The sequence below is a fragment of the Podarcis liolepis genome (genome assembly GCF_965112155.1).
Source record: "Podarcis liolepis genome assembly, chromosome: 15".
In the NCBI taxonomy this organism is placed as follows: Eukaryota; Metazoa; Chordata; class Lepidosauria; order Squamata; family Lacertidae; genus Podarcis; species Podarcis liolepis.
Genome location: NC_139566.1, coordinates 41,878,880 through 41,894,634, shown reverse-complemented (window position 1 = coordinate 41,894,634; position 15,755 = coordinate 41,878,880). Strand labels below are relative to the sequence as shown.

The following is a 15,755-nucleotide window of genomic DNA, read 5'->3' as shown; positions in this document are numbered from 1 at the left end:
TCCAGCAGCCAGCTTTTCCCTAAGGCTTTACAGCTCCCTGCACATCAGGCAGGTGGATCAGGCTCACAATGGCAAGAGAAGCTTGCCAGGGCTCTGATTATGGCATCAGGGGAGAGGAAAGGAAAAAGGAGTGGGCATCTTTTCCCCCCAAAGGACAAGAGAAAACCGTTAAACTTCCCTTTAAAAGGAAAGAGACAATTACTCTAGCTTGTTAAATCCAAGTGGTGCCATTAACTCCTTGCTGCGGCCCAGAGATGGAAAGGCTTCTAGCTAATAAACTTGATCCTAAAAGCAAGAAAGAGAGACCACACACACGAGACCTCACAGTCATTCAGGCATCCTTCAAAGGGCGGCAGCTGGCTCAGACCTTCAAGATCACCCTCCCTCTCGCCCAGACCCGCCCTGCAGGGTTGTTGTGAGGCTAAAAGGAAGTAATGCATGCATTTTTCTCTGCAAAAAAACAGTGGCACAAGGAATTGAAACACTTGCACCCCACCCAGCAGTCCTATGCAAAGGATTTTGTTCTATTTCACTTTGCTTTGTTGTTAAAAAGTATGCCACGTCTACATTTATTATGTTGGCTCAGGCTGATGGATTAGATGCAATCTTAACACACACAAAACCTCTGACCTAACACTAAAAATGGGCACTGACAGGGGCCACATTTCACAGAGTGCCAAGCACATATCTGTGTGCCCCACACCTGCTGCTGAGGGTCCCAAAAGGTCCTCATTTGCCACGTACAAATGTTGCCAGCCATTCTCTGCCAGTGACGTTTGTCCTGCAAGCAAGCAGATAGGGCAACAGCTTGGACACTGAGGAGGCAGGTGAGGATCAGGACCTTTAGAGAGCCAGATGGGATCCTATCAGCTCCATTTGTGACCAAAGTCTGCCAGGCCAGAAGCTGCAATGCCACCCTTTCACCACCAGCAGTGGGGGCACTGCAGCTTGGCAAAATCAAGCCATCCATCCCCTGCTGCTCTTGTCCAAGGTTTAACCTAGTTCAAGAGAAACTCAACTTACATAAACCATAGAATCATAGGATGAAAGTTGGGAAGGTCTCCGAGGGTCATCTAGTCCAACCCCCTGCAATTGCAGGGATCTCAGCTAAAGCATCCCTGACCAATGGCCATCTAAACTTTGCTTTAAAACCACCAAGGAAGAAGAGTCCACAACCTTCCAAGGGAGTCTGTTCCATAAAGCCACTCTTCTCCCAGCCGAGCATGTGCTCCCAAAGTGCAGCAGCACTAGCGACATTATGCTGCGATACATAACTGTGCTTAAACAGCCAAGTGCAAAACCTAACACTGGATCTCAGCTTTCTATCTTTCAGGAATGTTTCGTTTTCAAAGCAAGTTTTCAGCCCGCATGGTTAAACAGATAGGCTTGAAGGTATCTGGATGGTATCTGGCAATATCCAGAAGCCTAAGCTGGCAAGAAAGAAGAAGTACAATGGACGCTCGGGTTGCGAAATTGATCTGTGTGGGAGGCACATTCGCAACCCGAAGCGCATGCGCGGGTTGCAATTCGGCACTTCTGCGCATAGCGCGATTTAGTGGTTCTGCACATGCGCCAAAACCCGGAATTAACCCGTTCTGGTACTTCCAGGTTTCGGTAACCCAAAAACGTGCAACCTAAAGCGTCTGTAACCCGAGGTATGACTGTTCTCTGTGGTATATCTCCTGTATATCTACATGGCTAGCAGAAGAATAAATTATGTACAGTTCTGCAGATGTATACAGATGTGCACCATTTATACAGATTAGTGTTCAATATGTCCTTTGCAACTTCTTTTAGCAACTTTCTGCAAGGCCTTTATACATTTAAGAAGTTTACAGTGCAATGCTATCTCTTTAAAAGAAAATACAGTACACAAACATGCGCAGAACAACGGCTCAACAACAGATCCCCATCTGACACCAACCCCACGTGGGAAGAACTCACCTCCTTATAGGATGAAAAAAACTGTGAGATTACATGTGCCCTCTAGCTAAGTGGCGGGTGTCTCATTTCTGGCCTAGGAAAAACCACTTAATGTCGTGGCTAACAAGCAAGTGTTTGACTTTCATTTGGATCAATAAAATCCTTATTCTGTATGTACTACGCAGCGATCCTGGGCACTGCAGACTTCTAGGGCATAGCTGCCTTTGGTCTCTGTGTTGTCCTGCAAATGGACTGCCATTATCCTTAGCAAAATAGTTGTGCCTACTGCTTCAATCAGTCTTCACCAACCTGGTGTCCTCTGGGTGTTTTGGACAACGCCCACCTGCCCCAGGCAATGTGGCCTAGTGGGGAAAGCCATGGTAGGGACAACAGGCTTGTGAGCGCTGTGTCTCTGGTCGCCCACAGTAAATAAAAGTTTGCGCCAAGTGACACTACAGGAAAACTTTCGTAACAGAAAGAGATATTATCCTCCTCACTCCAAACCCTTTCAGGCTATTATGAGGCACAAGAATGCTAAGATGTGACCTGAGGATAAAGGCAAGTATTTCCAGGAAGCCCACAAGAAAGGCATGAAAGCAACCATAGTTGTGTCTCCAGAATCTAATACTCAGATACACTACCTTTGAATATGGAGGCTTAATTTAACACAGGTAGGGATAGGTTTTCCCAGTAGTGATGTATGGAAGTGAGAGCTGGACCATAAAGAAGGCTGATCGCCAAAGAATTGATGCTTTTGAATTATGGTGCTGGAGGAGACTCTTGAGAGTCCCATGGACTGCAAGAAGATCAAACCTATCCATTCTGAAGGAAACCAGCCCTGAGTGCTCACTGGAAGGACAGATCCTGAAGCTGAGGCTCCAATACTTTGGCCACCTCATGAGAAGAGAAGACTCCCTGGAAAAGACCCTGATGTTGGGAAAGATTGAGGGCACAAGAAGAAGGGGACGACAGAGGACGAGATGGTTGGACATTGTTCTCGAAGCTACAAACATGGGTCTGACCAAACTGTGGGAGGCAGTGGAGGACAGGAGTGACTGGCGTGCTCTGCTCCAGGGGGTCACAAAGAGTCAGACACAACTAAACGACTAAACAACAAAGGGATAGGTAGCCAACGGAGTCACATAGGTTATTTGTTGGTACACCAGGCAAATACAGTTGTGTGAACTAGTCATTTTTGTATAGTTTATACAAGGAATATGTGGGCATCTGAATACTTTTGGACACAGTCTTCAACAGAGGTAATTTCTCTTTCTCTCTCCCCAACCCCCAAAGCATGAAAAGCAGCATATCTAAACCAAACTCACCAACTAGTAGCTTGACATCTCGTACAGTGAAATCTGGGTCCGGCATCCTGAAATCCGCAAAGGAAGGAGGGGATCAATTTGAATTCAGGGAGGTAAACACAGACAAGAGGAAATTTACACAAGAACTGCCATCTTGGGCTGCCCCACTCTCCCTCAGCGCTGCAACCTGCCTCCTGACAATGGCTGGCTACACACCACACAAAAGCTCCCAATGAGGGTGTTAAGAATTCTTCAAATCAGATGCTCAGGCAGGTATATAATCTCTGAGCATGGGAGCTACGCTTCTGGGTATTGGGGTTGCAGACTGACGGTCCATTTATTAATGTTTTCTTTTCTCAAAAGCCAGTTTAGGCTACTGGACGTCACCGTACCTGTGGCAGTGAGCTCCACAGACCAACCCAGGGTTGTAAAAATGCGCTTTGCCCATTCTAAATGTAGCCATTTCAGGGATGAGAAGAACAACTTGGTGGCTGGGATTTGTCAGAAAAAACTAATGGTGGATTCTGCCCCCCACCCCAAACTCATAATAATACTGTGTATACATGTCACCACTGTTTAGAGCATTTGAAGGATGTTACAGACACTAACTTAGTTCTCCTACTGCAGACCTGTTAAGTAGGTCAGCACTGGTTCCCCCCATATTAGATTGAAGATTTGGGGGCCGAGTTTTGAGTAGCCCACCTACTTTACGGATGGCACACCCAGGATTTGAATGTTAAGACATTCCTTGTTCACAGCTGAGGCACTTCAGCCCCTACGCCTCGGCTTATGAGGCCAGCAGCTTAGCAAGGGGGACCCATGAACCTCCAGCTCTTGTTGGAAGAACAGCTCCTGTCTTCCCTGTCCACTGCCAATGCTGGGTTGTGCTAATGGAAGCTCAAGTCCGATGACACCTTGAGGGCAATTCCATTTTATGAGAATGAAAGTGTTCCCAAGGCAAGAGAAGTGGTACTTTAAAAAGGGATGCCACACCATCTGAAAAACCCTTCTCCGTCTTGCTTCTAGAAGACCTGACTCAGGTTTTGCAGACTCTCCAAAGGACGCAAACTCCAAAACGTAGCCAGCCCCTCTATTTTGGGATTTGCTTCCTTTGGATATCCCCCCAAAGCCTGGCCTTGTGTGTATGTTTCATTCAGAAAGGCCACCGGCAGCCTTTATTCCCCACCCCAGGCCCTTGAGACGGGGCAAGCTACACATCCAATTGAAACAGCGGTATATTGTTAAACATTAGGAGTACTGTCTTACTTAATTCCCAGTCCATCCTTACTTCGGAAGATGAGGGGGACTCTAAGTGCTTCTCGCTGCACATACTCAAAAGTGAAATCTGGTTGGAGGAAAAATACGAGAGAGGGGAAAAGACATGAGAGAGCAACAAAAGATCCATCTAGCCCAGTTTCCAAAAGGCTTCCAGGAAGTCAACAACCAAAACATGAAGACAACTTGGGCCCTATCTGCACAATACCGTCAAAGCACTATGACATCACTTTTTAACAGGCAGCACTTCTACACACACCCCATGGATCCTGGGAAGTATAGTTTACTAAGGGTGTTAACGAGTTCCCCTCGCAGAGCTTCAGTTCCCAGAGTGGCTTAACCAGTGCTTTTTTTCTAAAAACATGTTCAGGCGTACTCTCATTTTCCTACTCATATTAAAATACTACCCCTCAATGAGGCCAAACTTAAGATTCACAAAATGTTTAAGAGTACAGTGGTACCTCAGGTTAAGTACTTAATTCGTTCCGGAGGTCCGTTCTTAACCTGAAACTGTTCTTAACCTGAAGCACCACTTTAGCTAACAGGGCCTCCTGCTGCTGCAGCACTGCCAGTGCAAGATTTCTGTTCTTATCCTGAAGCAAAGTTCTTAACCTGAAGCATTATTTATGGGTTAGCGGAGTCTGTAACCTGAAGAGTATGTAACCTGAAGCGTATGTAACCCGAGGTACCACTGTATGAGTCCCCCTGCAAAAAAAGCACTGGTTTAAAATAATATGATACTGCTTTAAATGTTTAGTGCAGGTGGGGCCTTGTTGACTACACCTTCCACTTTCCTTCCAAGCTGAAGACATTTCTTCCCCCTCCATTGTATCCTCACAACCACCCTGTGAGGTAGGTTAGGCTAGTTCACATAATGCTATTATTTTTTATTTTATTTTATTTTATTTTTATTTATCTATCCTATCAGCTTATTAAACTAGTGTTATGTGTGAACCTTGACCAGGGGTTTTTCTCTGGTGCATCTATTGCCAACAAACCACTATTTGAAGCCATTTTTTCAGATAGGGCTCAAAAAAAATTGATTGATGTGAAAGAAAGGTGGCTTCTCCAGACCAAACTTAAGACTATACTATGAGACATTCTGTCTTTGCTGGTTAAAGGAGTGGTTTTTATTGAAGAACTCACAGATTTTGGATCTTGAAGGACATGATCATAAATTTTGCTGGTATGCATATTTGTGGCATGGGAAAACTGGAATCCATGAAAGTTTCACTAACATATAATTAGAAAACATCTATACAGAGTATGGGATAAATATAAAAACTTGCTGGAAAAGAAAACACCAATGTGGCTCTCACCAGTAGAAGCCATAGCGGTGGGGGGGGGGGGAAAGAACATGGAAGAGGACTGGGTAAAGTAAAGGGAGTTGTTAATAGAGAAGGAAAGAGAGAGTAAACTAACTTTTTTTGAAGAAATAAGTGGATTATTAACAAGTTGGCTACAATATCATCAACTAAATGAGACTTTTAAGATTGATTAAAAAATTGGCTTTACAACTCAAACCTCACAATTAGAAAAAGACCTGCTAAAGAAAAACCAAAAGGTAATGTCTAAAATGTATAAATTATTATTAGAATGGGAAACAAAGGTTGAAATGGTTAAATCATCAATGATACACTTGGCAATGGATATAGACTATAATATTGATATGGAAGCATGGGAAAGACTTTGGAAAGGAGATTTAAAATTTACAGCATGCTACACGTTAAAAGAAAACTACATGAAGATGATGTATTGATGGTATTTGACGCCTACCAAGCTGGCAAAAATGTGTAAGTCTAAATCCAATATACTGGTACGTTGGAAATGTAAAAAGAGAGGGAGTACTTTTTTCATGTGTGGTGGTCCTGTAAGGTGCAAAAGCCTTCTGGGAAATTATTTATAATGAATTGAAAAAAATGTTTAAAATAACTTTTGTTTGAAAACCAGCAGCTTTCCTTTTAGGTATATTTGATGCCGAAAGATCAGAAAAATCTATTTATGTATGTTACCATGGCTGCCTGAATGATAAATGCACAAAATTGGAAAGAGGAACTGACCCCAAAAAGAGATGACTGGCAACTAAAATTGATGGAATAATCAGAGATGATTAAACTTACCAGAAGATTAAGAGAACAGGATGATAAACTCTTTGTAGCAAAATGGGGGGGGGGGATTTATTGAATATATGAAAACAAACTGTAAACAACTAAAAACATTAGCAGGAATGATATAAGCGAGCAATAAATATACTAAGGGAATTAAAAAGAATAAATGGGTAAAAAGGATAAATTAAGATATGCAGTAAGAATTTGATGGAAAAATAAGAAACTGCAGAAGAGCAGGGAGGAAAGTCACAGAAAACTATACTGGATTTGTGTGTGATTTATATTTATTGTTGAATATTCTAAAATGGAAAAACGGGGAATTTGGAATTGGCACCCATTCCATGTTACTGATGAACTTATGAAACAAAAAAATTCCAGTGAAAAACACTATAATTATTATTTTTTACATATAGATTTACATATTATAATAACTGAGTTAAATGGGCCTTACATTGTAGGAGCCATTCCATGAAAAGAGGAAAAAAGATTCACAAAGGAAGACATACAAGTGGATTGCTTGGGAGAGTGGCAAAGAATTATATAAAGAAGTAAGAACTGGACCGTAAATTGCTTGCATAACACTTAACCCAAACAGGTACCCCAAGCCTGAACACCAAGGCCAATCCTGCAGCCTCCTGGGGGGAAGAAACTAGCTGCTACCAGCATCGCCCAAACCCGTTCAGGAAGCGTGCACAAGACCTCCGAATTGAAGAGGAAGGTGCACCTGGGAGGCCCAAGGTCCCCCGACAGGCAGGAGGGAGCAGGCTGGGTGCAAGAGCTTTGCTGCTTCCACTGCAACAGGGGCGTCAAGGCAGGCCAGGTCAACTCCGCCATCCGCTGTGGACATATCCGGGCGGGGAGGCTGCGGCTGGGGTAGAAATCGGTGGTGCAAAATCATTTCACTTCCTTTAAGAAACCTCTCTCTCTTTATTTCCAGGCACTGCCTTTCCAAGCTGCCATCGGCATGTCAAGGGAGGCGCGCCCCGCGAAGCGCACGTCTGCAGCAGGGTCGCTTCCCGGCCGGGCTCCCCTGGCGTGAGTCACCCAGCCGTTGCCTCTTCTTCTTCTCCCAGCCCGCTCTCCTCCTCCTCCCCTCTTGCTCCTCGTCACCGGATCCCCTAGAATAGGGGATGCTGGCGGGAAATACGAACTTCACCAGGCAAGTTGCACGTGGGCCAAGAAGCCGTCGGGGGTTTCCGCCAGGCAGGTAGGGAAACCCCTTCCCCGCCCCCCGACGCGCCCAGGCCTCGGAGAGGCGCCCCGGGTTACCTTTCCCCTCCATGGGTCGCACGAAGTCTCCGCGGTACATTTTGCTCCTCAGTTTCTCCTCCAGGTTGAAGCCGCGGATGCTGACGATCTCCTCCACGTCGGAGAGGTCGTCGTCCTCGTCGTACAGCCTCCTGCCGATCGATCGCTGCAGGACGGGGAAGGTGGTGGTGGTGAGAACACAACACATACACGTGTGCGTCGGTGCATACGCGTGCAAAACGGGTAGAGGTAGCGCTTCCTTTGAAGGGCGGCCGGGAGCGAAACATACTCTCTGTGCGCGGTCTGGGCAAACAGACCAGAAGTTCGGTCGTTGCAGGAGCCACACGTAGACACAAAAATAAATATACCGAAATAAGGTCCTACGCGCAAATCAGCGCGGAGGGGAAAGGATGGGCCCAGAGGGCTTGCAGCGTGCAAGTGAGAAGATGGCTTTTGCAGCGCATTGCTCGTGGGGACGGGAACAGCCCAGTTTTCACAGCCTAGTTTCCAAAATGCAACCAAAATGTATTCTGCAACTGGAGCGCGGACTACCCCTCAACCCCGATTGAGGATTCCTAACCCTAAATTAACAGGGGACGCGTGTGCGTGTGAACGGTACTCAGTCGTGAATGTTGCAGGTCGGTAGTCCAGCCTGAAGGCCTGCGGACTCTCCCCGTGGCCAGGGCTGGGCTGAGACGTCAGGTCATGAAGGGCCAAGGTGGGCAAATCGCACCCGGCAAGGCAAGCGGGGGGGGGGGCGCAGAAGCAAACTGCCCATTCAAACGAGCAACAAGGAAAGGCAGCCATGTGGGGGTGAGTTTATTAGGCAGCCCGCTCCGCCCACGATGGCGGGGTTTTCTTGCCCGTACGTTGGAAACGAAAAACCAGCAACTCTTTCGCAGGAAGAAACGCAAAACAGGCAAGTCCGGGCACACATTTACATAATCCAACTGTTTCCCTAGTCACACCGGAAGCCAGCCTCTTAAAAAACACATTGCATTATGTAACATGGGATTTATGGGCTAGAGCCCCCCCCCGACTTTTGCAAACCCCCCACAATACACCCCCGCTTCTTCGAAACCTAGGGTGGCATTCAGTGCATTAAAACAAAACAAACCAACGCTGAGAGTGGGGTGAGGGGCAGGAGTGTTTTCAGTCAAGGTTTGGGGGAAAGGGGGCCAGGAAGGAGTTAAATCCCCCCCCCCCATTTTTTTAAAGAGAGGCACACACAGCAACAAACACGCTGGCTGGGCTACGGGGGCAGCAACAACCCCCAAAGCGTGTTTGAGCCCAACTTGCAAGCGGAGCTTCCTGGGCTCTTCTCCTTTGCTCGCATGATCGAGGGGTCGCAGGAGGAGACTGGGGGGGGGAGATGCAATGCACCAGCTGTGCCCCCCCATCACACTTGAGAGGTGCCGCCGTTTTCCTGCAAAGCACACTTTAAAACACACCCAGCAACAATGCCCGGGGTTTAAAGCCCCAAACACAGGCACGCCAGCAGCTCCCCTGCAAACAGCCTCTCGCTCTCCACCTACAAGCCATCTCCGCAAAATCGCTTGAAAACAACCCCCCCTCTCCGCCCCCCAACGCAACCTACTCCCCAAACCACCACCACCACCATAATAATAACAACAACAACATATCACTACACACCAATCTTCTTCCAGAGTCTTTCTCTGCCTCCATCTTTTGAAGAGTTTCATCTCTTAATTGTCAACAGTTCCTCCTTTGGGTCCTGCTGCAAAGGTTCGGCCGGGGCTCTTCCTGCCGGGGGGGGTTGGCCCAAAACACACACAAGGCTTGCAAAACGAAAGAGAAGGGGAAACCCTGGGAGGGGGGGGATCCCCCCACCTCCGAGCGCCTCTAGAAACAAACCCGCAGCCAGCCCCCCACCCCTCCAGAAGGCCATCCGGGTCTCTGCAAAGTTTTCCCCCTCTCCCTCCCCCTTTTGCAAATTTTGCAATCTGCACTTCTGGGGTGGGTGGGTGTGTTTTAGCAGCGGGGGGGGGGCAGAGGAAGCACTGGAGCTGCGCAAGCGGCAGCCCCAGCAGGCGAGGCGGTCGACGGTGGTGGTGGGGGGGCGCTTTGGGGTTGTTGTTGTGTTTTTTGTTGTGTGTATTTCTTATGCAAAAAGTCCTTCAACAATCATTTCCCAGCATTGAGAATACTAGGAGGGAGGGAGGGAGGGGCGGGCAGGAAGGGGGAGGGCGCGCGCAGGCGTCATGGCAGCCCCCGGAACGTAAACACTGGGGCGGGGGGGGGGAGGCGGCGGCGGCGCGGGAGAGCCGCGCTTGGGGCGCCCTCCGCGCAGGACCGCGGCCGGTCCTTCCCCCCGGCGCGCATGTTGGCGAAGGATGCTGGCGGGTCACGAGTGCGCCCGAGCACGCAGGCGCTGCAGGCTGCGCGTGTGCATGGGGACGTACACGTGAGTGTAGGGCTGGGGTGGGGGGCGGCGGAGGGGGCTGGAGAAAAGGGCAGCCTGCGCTCTGCAAGGGTCCGGGAGAGGTGGCGGGGTCCCTGGCAGCATCTGCCTTGGGGAGGGCGGAGAGAGAGGCCAAGGAGGGCGGACTGGGGAGAGATGAGGGGCTGGCAGCCGGGCTGGCAGAGAGACCCAGAAGCCGCCAGGAAGTGGAAGCTGCAGAGGAGGGGGGGGGAATCTCCTGTATTTCTTATCTCTTCCTGGGCCGAGTGAACGAGAAAGCAGGCAATCTGCAAAGAGGTTTTTCGCGCGCTCTTTTTAACAGGCCTGGCGTGCGTATTGGGGTGTGAGAGAGGATCCCACCTCCCAAACTGAATCTGTTGTTTTCCAGGGAAGCTTCAGAGGCACAATGTGCTCTTAGAGGTCCATAGGGCAAGTTCTGTCTTCTATGGATCATCTCGTGTCAGTTTGGAGGAGAGGAGTGATTACCTCCCCCCCCCCATAAAACACCCCCATGCCCCCCTGGAAAGGAAGAGCATCTGTGTGCAGGCAGAGGCTGAGCTGGAAACCAGGAAGTTCTTGACACCTCACCTCTGGCAGGTGATCTCAGGTAATCTGCTCTCAACTGTGGCCCTCCTGTTTGCAACGTGGCAAAGGAATGAAGGCGGTGATGGTAGCCCACTCCCCAGGGTGGTTGTAAGGACCACTGAGATGATGGCATGAAGTGTGTTGCAACACACTAAACGGAGCAGGATTTGGGACAACTTCCATTCTCATAAAATTTCAGCAGACCTAATGAACTGTTTTTAAACCCTTTATCAATGGTATTTAATGCCTTATAAATTAAATTTAATGTATAATTAGGATTGGATAAGTGTTGAAGATTTGGATTAAATAAAGCAAATTACATACATATCGTTTGGAATTCTCAAATAGAATTATTCTGGAAATCTGTTCAGGCTTATATCTTTTTACATGTTAAGATATCATATCCCCTTGGAACCTTAAGAATTTTTGCTTGGATATCTAAAATATGTTATTCTGGAAAATGATAAATAAATAGTGTTGATGGAAGCAAGGTGGTGATGGTGGTGGTTGTTATTATTATACTAGCTAAAAATGGGGGGGGGGAGCGTATATCCTTCTATATCTGAATTGATTGAGATTTGGTCTATACTGACCATGATTCAGCTAATTTATTACAAAAGGGTACATATAAACCACCTCAGGTTTATGGGGAAATAGGTATTTTTTTTGCAATGTTTTGGAACAAGTTCACAGATAATGCCCAACCTTATGCTGCTTTCAACAGTAAGTTCTTGATATTTGGTTTATTAATAAATAAAAAATAAGAAACAATACATGGTAAGACTTGATTAGCTGTTGTGTTAGTCACTATAACATGGATAGATGTCACTTAGTTGGAACTCCCAGGTAAATGTGTCTTGGATGGTAGCTAGTTAATCTGCATGAATTTGCTTGTGAATAAACGAGTAGTTCTGAAGAAAAAGGCATGATTTCATTTTAAATTTTTGCTTAATGGTACACGTGCATCACAGCACTCCTCATATACAGTGGTACCTTGGGTTACATACGCTTCAGGTTACATACGCTTCAGGTTACATACTCCACTAACCCAGAAATAGTGCTACAGGTTAAGAACTTTGCTTCAGGATGAGAACAGAAATTGTGCTTCGGCGGTGTGGCAGCAGCAGGAGGCCCCATTAGCTAAAGTGGTGCTTCAGGTTAAGGACAGTTTCAGGTTAAGTACAGACCTCCGGAACGAATTAAGTATGTAACCCGAGTTACCACTGTACCTTGTTTGAGGAGGATAAATGTGTTGTTTAACAAAAGATTAAAAAGAGGCTTGTAGTACAGTACCTTAAATTTATTATGGCATAAACATTTGTAATACTAGGGTCCACTGCATCAGCTAAATGCAGTGTGAATCTCAGTTGGCAGGCATGCATATACTGCACATGGATTTAAAGGGTGCGAAATGTAAATGCTGGAGTTAAATGGCAATAAAATTCAAAAAGCACAATCTCGGACCGTTTGCTTAGCAATGTGTGCAAAATAAGCACACGAACCTTTTATGACAAGTGTTGGTGGCAACACAACCATCGTTGCATTGCCCTATAGCAGGGCAAGAACCTATTGCCTCCATTCGGACCCTAATGAATAATACCAAACTTTTTGGTAAGTTACCATCCTGGCAGTTTCTTGCTGAAGTTTCACTCTGAAGTTCATGGATGACCATCTTAAAGATCAGAAACAGAATGTCCCAGTGCTTGAAATGTTCTGCTTGTTTTTGGGCACTGCCATTTCTAATGTCAGATTCAATCCTTTATTATTTTCTGTAGGCTTGTCCTCTGCGGGAGGGACAAACGGAAAAGGGTTGTGTCTCAGTGCTAGAGCATCTGCTTTGCATGGAGAAAGCTTCAAGTTCTCTCTCCAGCATCTCCCAAGTAGAACTTAAAAAGACTCCCTATCTGAAACCCTGGAGAGGTGCTGACAATATTGATCTAATGGTCTGAACTGATGTAAGGGCACTGCTGGCAGATGGCGTATATGAAAGCAGGGGAACCCATGATGTGGCTTACATTAAGTTATGGAACAGTGTTACATTTGTAAATAACAGGGCTAGATAATGCAGATGATGAGCAGCCATGTCCAGTAAATGTATAAAAAGCTCTGAGCAACTTGGAGCCAGGTTACCTGGATGACCACCTGCCCCTGCACAGGCTTGTAAGATCACTTAGGTCATTTGGGGAAATTCTAGCTGCAGCACCAAACCCTACAGAATTTCATAGGGCAGGGCCCCCAAAACAGGCATTTTCTTCTGCTGCTCCTATATCACAGAATGCCCTCACCTCTGCCGTAAAATCAGAGTTTTGTGCGCTTAAATCCCATTTTGTGTGCTTGAAGTTTTGTTTTAAATGTTTTTACAGTACATGTTGTTATGCTTTTGTTACAGTACATGTTGTTATGCTTTTTGTTTTTTCTTGGGTGTTTTTTTAATTAAATTAAGTGATTGTGTGTCTGTGTGTGATATACCACTTGGAGGTGTATTTATTTTTAAACTGTTTAATATTTTAATCTTCTAAGGAAACACCTGCCACCCATTGATTTATTATCACCTGTTGGCTACAAATAAATTCTCATCTGAGTTTTGAGTCTGTTGATCAGATCTATATGCATGGATCTGCCTTTGCTTAAGATAGCATTTCTGAAACAAGAGGCCTATGTTGTTTCCTTATAAATTCACGTGTTTCCTAGCAAGCATTGTACCCGCTTTTCCCTCTCAGGTCTCTCACACATACCGTCAGGCAAAGGCTGAGGTTTGCCTCCACCTTCCAGAAGGGCGAAACCCATAAATGGAGAGCCATTTCTCCACTTTGCATAATACAAGAGCATATCTCACAAGACTGTAATCACAGAGATGAACTGGAGGATAAATCAAAAGGTGAGAATTAAAGATACCATAATTCAGGACCAGACTGTCCTTGAGGCAGACAGACGCAGCCAGGTAAAACTGAGGCGCTGTTAGTGGGCAGTTCCCTGGCCTGGCCTGTACGGAAGGGGGGGGGTTGCCTGCTGTTGATGGGGTTACAGTCCCTCTGAAGGAGCAGATACCTTATTTTTCGCTCTATAACACGCACCTGAGCATAACACGCACGTAGTTTTTAGAGGAGGAAAACAAGAAAAAAAATATTCTAAATGAAATAGTGGATATATTATTTTTGTGGTTCATGCTGTGGCCACAGACATGTGATCTGACAGTGAGTTTGGAGTAGCCCAATGCAAAAATCCTGAGGATCCATGTGGATCCATGCTTTGTAACCACAGAGGAGGGAAGGAAGGGGAACCATGGATCCTCTGCTCACGACTGCAGCAGATCCCCCCCCCCGCCACCCGCAGGCATTCGCTCCATAACACGCACAGACATTTCCCCTTACTTTCTAGGAGGAAAAAAGTGAGTGTTATGGTGGTACTTCTGGGTCCTTTGCTGTCACTTGAGGCTCAGGTGGCCCAGAGTGCCTTCCATCATCTTGGGCTCGTGGCCCAGCTGCACCCTTATCTGGACAGGGATAGCCTAATTTCTTTCTATGCTCTGGTAATCTCAAGGATAGATTACTGCAACACATCGTGCTTAGGACGGCCTCTGAAGATGGTTCAGAAACGTATCACACCAATCCTGGCCCGGCTGCTGATTATTTTCTGGGCCCAATTAAAAGTGCTGGTTTGGACCTATAAAGCCTTAAGTGGCTCAGGACTGCAACACCTCAAGGACGGCCTCCGCCCATATGAACTTACCCGGACCTTGCCATCATAACCTGAGGCCCTTTGGGTGCCTCTCCCACAAGAGGTATGGAAGGTGGTAATAGAAAACAGGCCTTTTCTGCAGTGGCTTCCAGTTTGTGGAAAGCTCTAGCGCCTTCCATTAGACACCTTTAGGCAACAGGCAACAACATTCCTCTTCGACCAGGCTTTGGGCTGATTAACATCCTGTACCCTTTTAAATGTGTTTGGGGGGGAAATGGGGTTATTTGTTTTGTTTTCTTATGTATTTTGTATTTTTATGTTGTATTTTTATGCTGTGAACCACCCCAAGATATGCAGATGAAGGGCAGTATCCAAATTTAATAAATAATAATAACCTAAGGGGCACACACCCCAGTGCCCCCCCCCCATCGCGGTGGTTGCTTCCAGCAAGATCTCATGAGAGCCCTGCAAGATCTCCCAGAGGCCTTGCACAATCTCTCAGGCATCGTCCCAGCAGCAGAAGCAGCGCCATCCCAGTGAGCGAGGGTTTGGCCATGCAAGGCTTTGGCAGGGGCAGTGGGCAGTCCCTGCACAGGGTGCCACCTTCCTGTTTCACCTCAGGCTGCCCCTGTCATAATTGATGAAAACATCCAGAACATTACAACATGAATATTAAGACTGTGGCCCATTAAAGAAATCTTGGTTGATTAAGCATGTGGGTTTCAGTCAAACAAATTAATATTTAGTTGGTTTTTGCAATGTTTGTAAAAACAATGGTTTCCAAAACAAGATGCATGCATACTTTAGTTTTTAGATAAATGCACACAGCGCTTTTTTCTGGGGGTATGCATACCCCTAAACATTTTGTGAATCTTTGTACTTTTGTCCATTTACTGTATTTATATTTCCCTATTTGAACTATAAAATGGTGATTATCTTGAGTCAAAATGAGAGTACCCCTAAACATTTTTTTAAGGAAAAAAGCACATATGTTGTGATTAGCATCTTTCTTAGAAGAGGGTCCTTTGATGTGGCAAACCTCCTCCCCCCCCCCCCCGCCCACCCCAAGACCTCTTGAGAAAATGCTTGCTACTGGTAGTGTTTTAAAGTTTTTTTAAATTTTAAATTAAAACACCTCCCTGCTTAAGTAGGGACACATTTTAAAGAGTTCAGTTGTGTCCATGGTCCTAAACCTACTTACTGGGGAGTAAG

The 15,755-nt window shown here is 46.4% G+C and overlaps 2 protein-coding genes across 8 annotated transcripts in view; one reads left to right on the top strand and one right to left on the bottom strand.

The window, feature by feature from the left end:
• The window catches only part of KDM2B (lysine demethylase 2B), an 89,116-nt gene extending 79,462 nt beyond the window's left edge, over nt 1–9,654 (bottom strand). For 2 of the 5 annotated variants that reach the window (XM_083476391.1, XM_083476392.1), the window contains exons 1-4: nt 9,512–9,654; nt 7,880–8,024; nt 4,494–4,572; nt 3,249–3,295 (exon numbers count right to left, since the gene is read on the bottom strand). In XM_083476391.1, the coding sequence (XP_083332517.1) occupies nt 3,249–3,295; nt 4,494–4,572; nt 7,880–8,024; nt 9,512–9,544 (304 nt within the window). In that variant the 5' untranslated portion in view covers nt 9,545–9,654. Of the gene's footprint in view, nt 1–3,248; nt 3,296–4,493; nt 4,573–7,061; nt 7,096–7,879; nt 8,025–9,511 lie in introns of those variants that run through there. The other 3 variants (XM_083476395.1, XM_083476394.1, XM_083476393.1) reach the window with 3 other exon arrangements.
• Nucleotides 9,655–10,158: 504 nt separating this feature from the next.
• The window catches only part of LOC310693965 (calcium release-activated calcium channel protein 1), a 42,707-nt gene continuing 37,110 nt past the window's right edge, over nt 10,159–15,755 (top strand). Inside the window, exons 1-3 of one of the 3 annotated variants that reach the window (XR_014519437.1) lie at nt 10,159–10,283; nt 10,669–10,887; nt 13,586–13,600. The gene's annotated coding sequence lies outside the window, so the exon portion shown is untranslated. Of the gene's footprint in view, nt 10,284–10,668; nt 11,864–13,585; nt 13,601–15,755 lie in introns of those variants that run through there. The other 2 variants (XR_014519436.1, XM_083476511.1) reach the window with 2 other exon arrangements.